A 450-nucleotide genomic window follows, 5' to 3' on the forward strand; every position below is an offset into this window, starting at 1 on the left:
CTTCCATCACTGCTGCAAGAAGCTCAGGGCCCCCAAAGTGCCCCCCAGCCCTGTACTGGAGGCTGGGCCATGCTCCGCTGGGACTTACCACAATCCCTGGGATGTGTTGGAGGGCGAGAAAGATGGACAGCAGTGGAGGAGCACCCTGCCTTGTGACTCTGACTTGTAGACCCAGCACAGAGACAGCAGTGGGCACTGTCCCCACAGCCCGGCATTAAGAGCAACGCTGGCTCCTGCCCCTCCAAGCCATGACCTTCTCTTGGGGTACTTCAGATCAGGCTGGAAACAAGACCAAGGAACTGGCTTGAATCTCTGCAACCTCCTCAAAAGCTTGCTGTGCTCCAAATACCTCAACTGTGTCAAAGCCGTGCTGGGTTGAGGATCAGCCCTGGCTGCAGTCCTTCCATGCAGCTTATAGCTCATCCTCCTGTACTGTGCAGCAGCTTGGGC

At 57.1% G+C, this 450-nt stretch overlaps 1 protein-coding gene across 1 annotated transcript in view; it reads left to right on the plus strand.

The window, feature by feature from the left end:
• CLDN23 (claudin 23) overlaps window positions 1-169 on the plus strand; it is a gene marked incomplete at its 5' end in the record, with an annotated part of 617 nt that extends 448 nt beyond the window's left edge. Inside the window, 1 exon segment of the mRNA XM_010022745.1 lies at window positions 1-169. This exon segment is cut by the window's left edge and continues 29 nt beyond it. Coding sequence (XP_010021047.1) covers window positions 1-169 — 169 coding nt within the window.
• Between the last annotated feature and the right edge of the window lie 281 nt (window positions 170-450).

This window comes from Nestor notabilis, unplaced genomic scaffold (genome assembly GCF_000696875.1).
Source record: "Nestor notabilis isolate BGI_N333 unplaced genomic scaffold, ASM69687v1 scaffold14179, whole genome shotgun sequence".
Taxonomy (NCBI): domain Eukaryota; kingdom Metazoa; phylum Chordata; class Aves; order Psittaciformes; family Psittacidae; genus Nestor; species Nestor notabilis.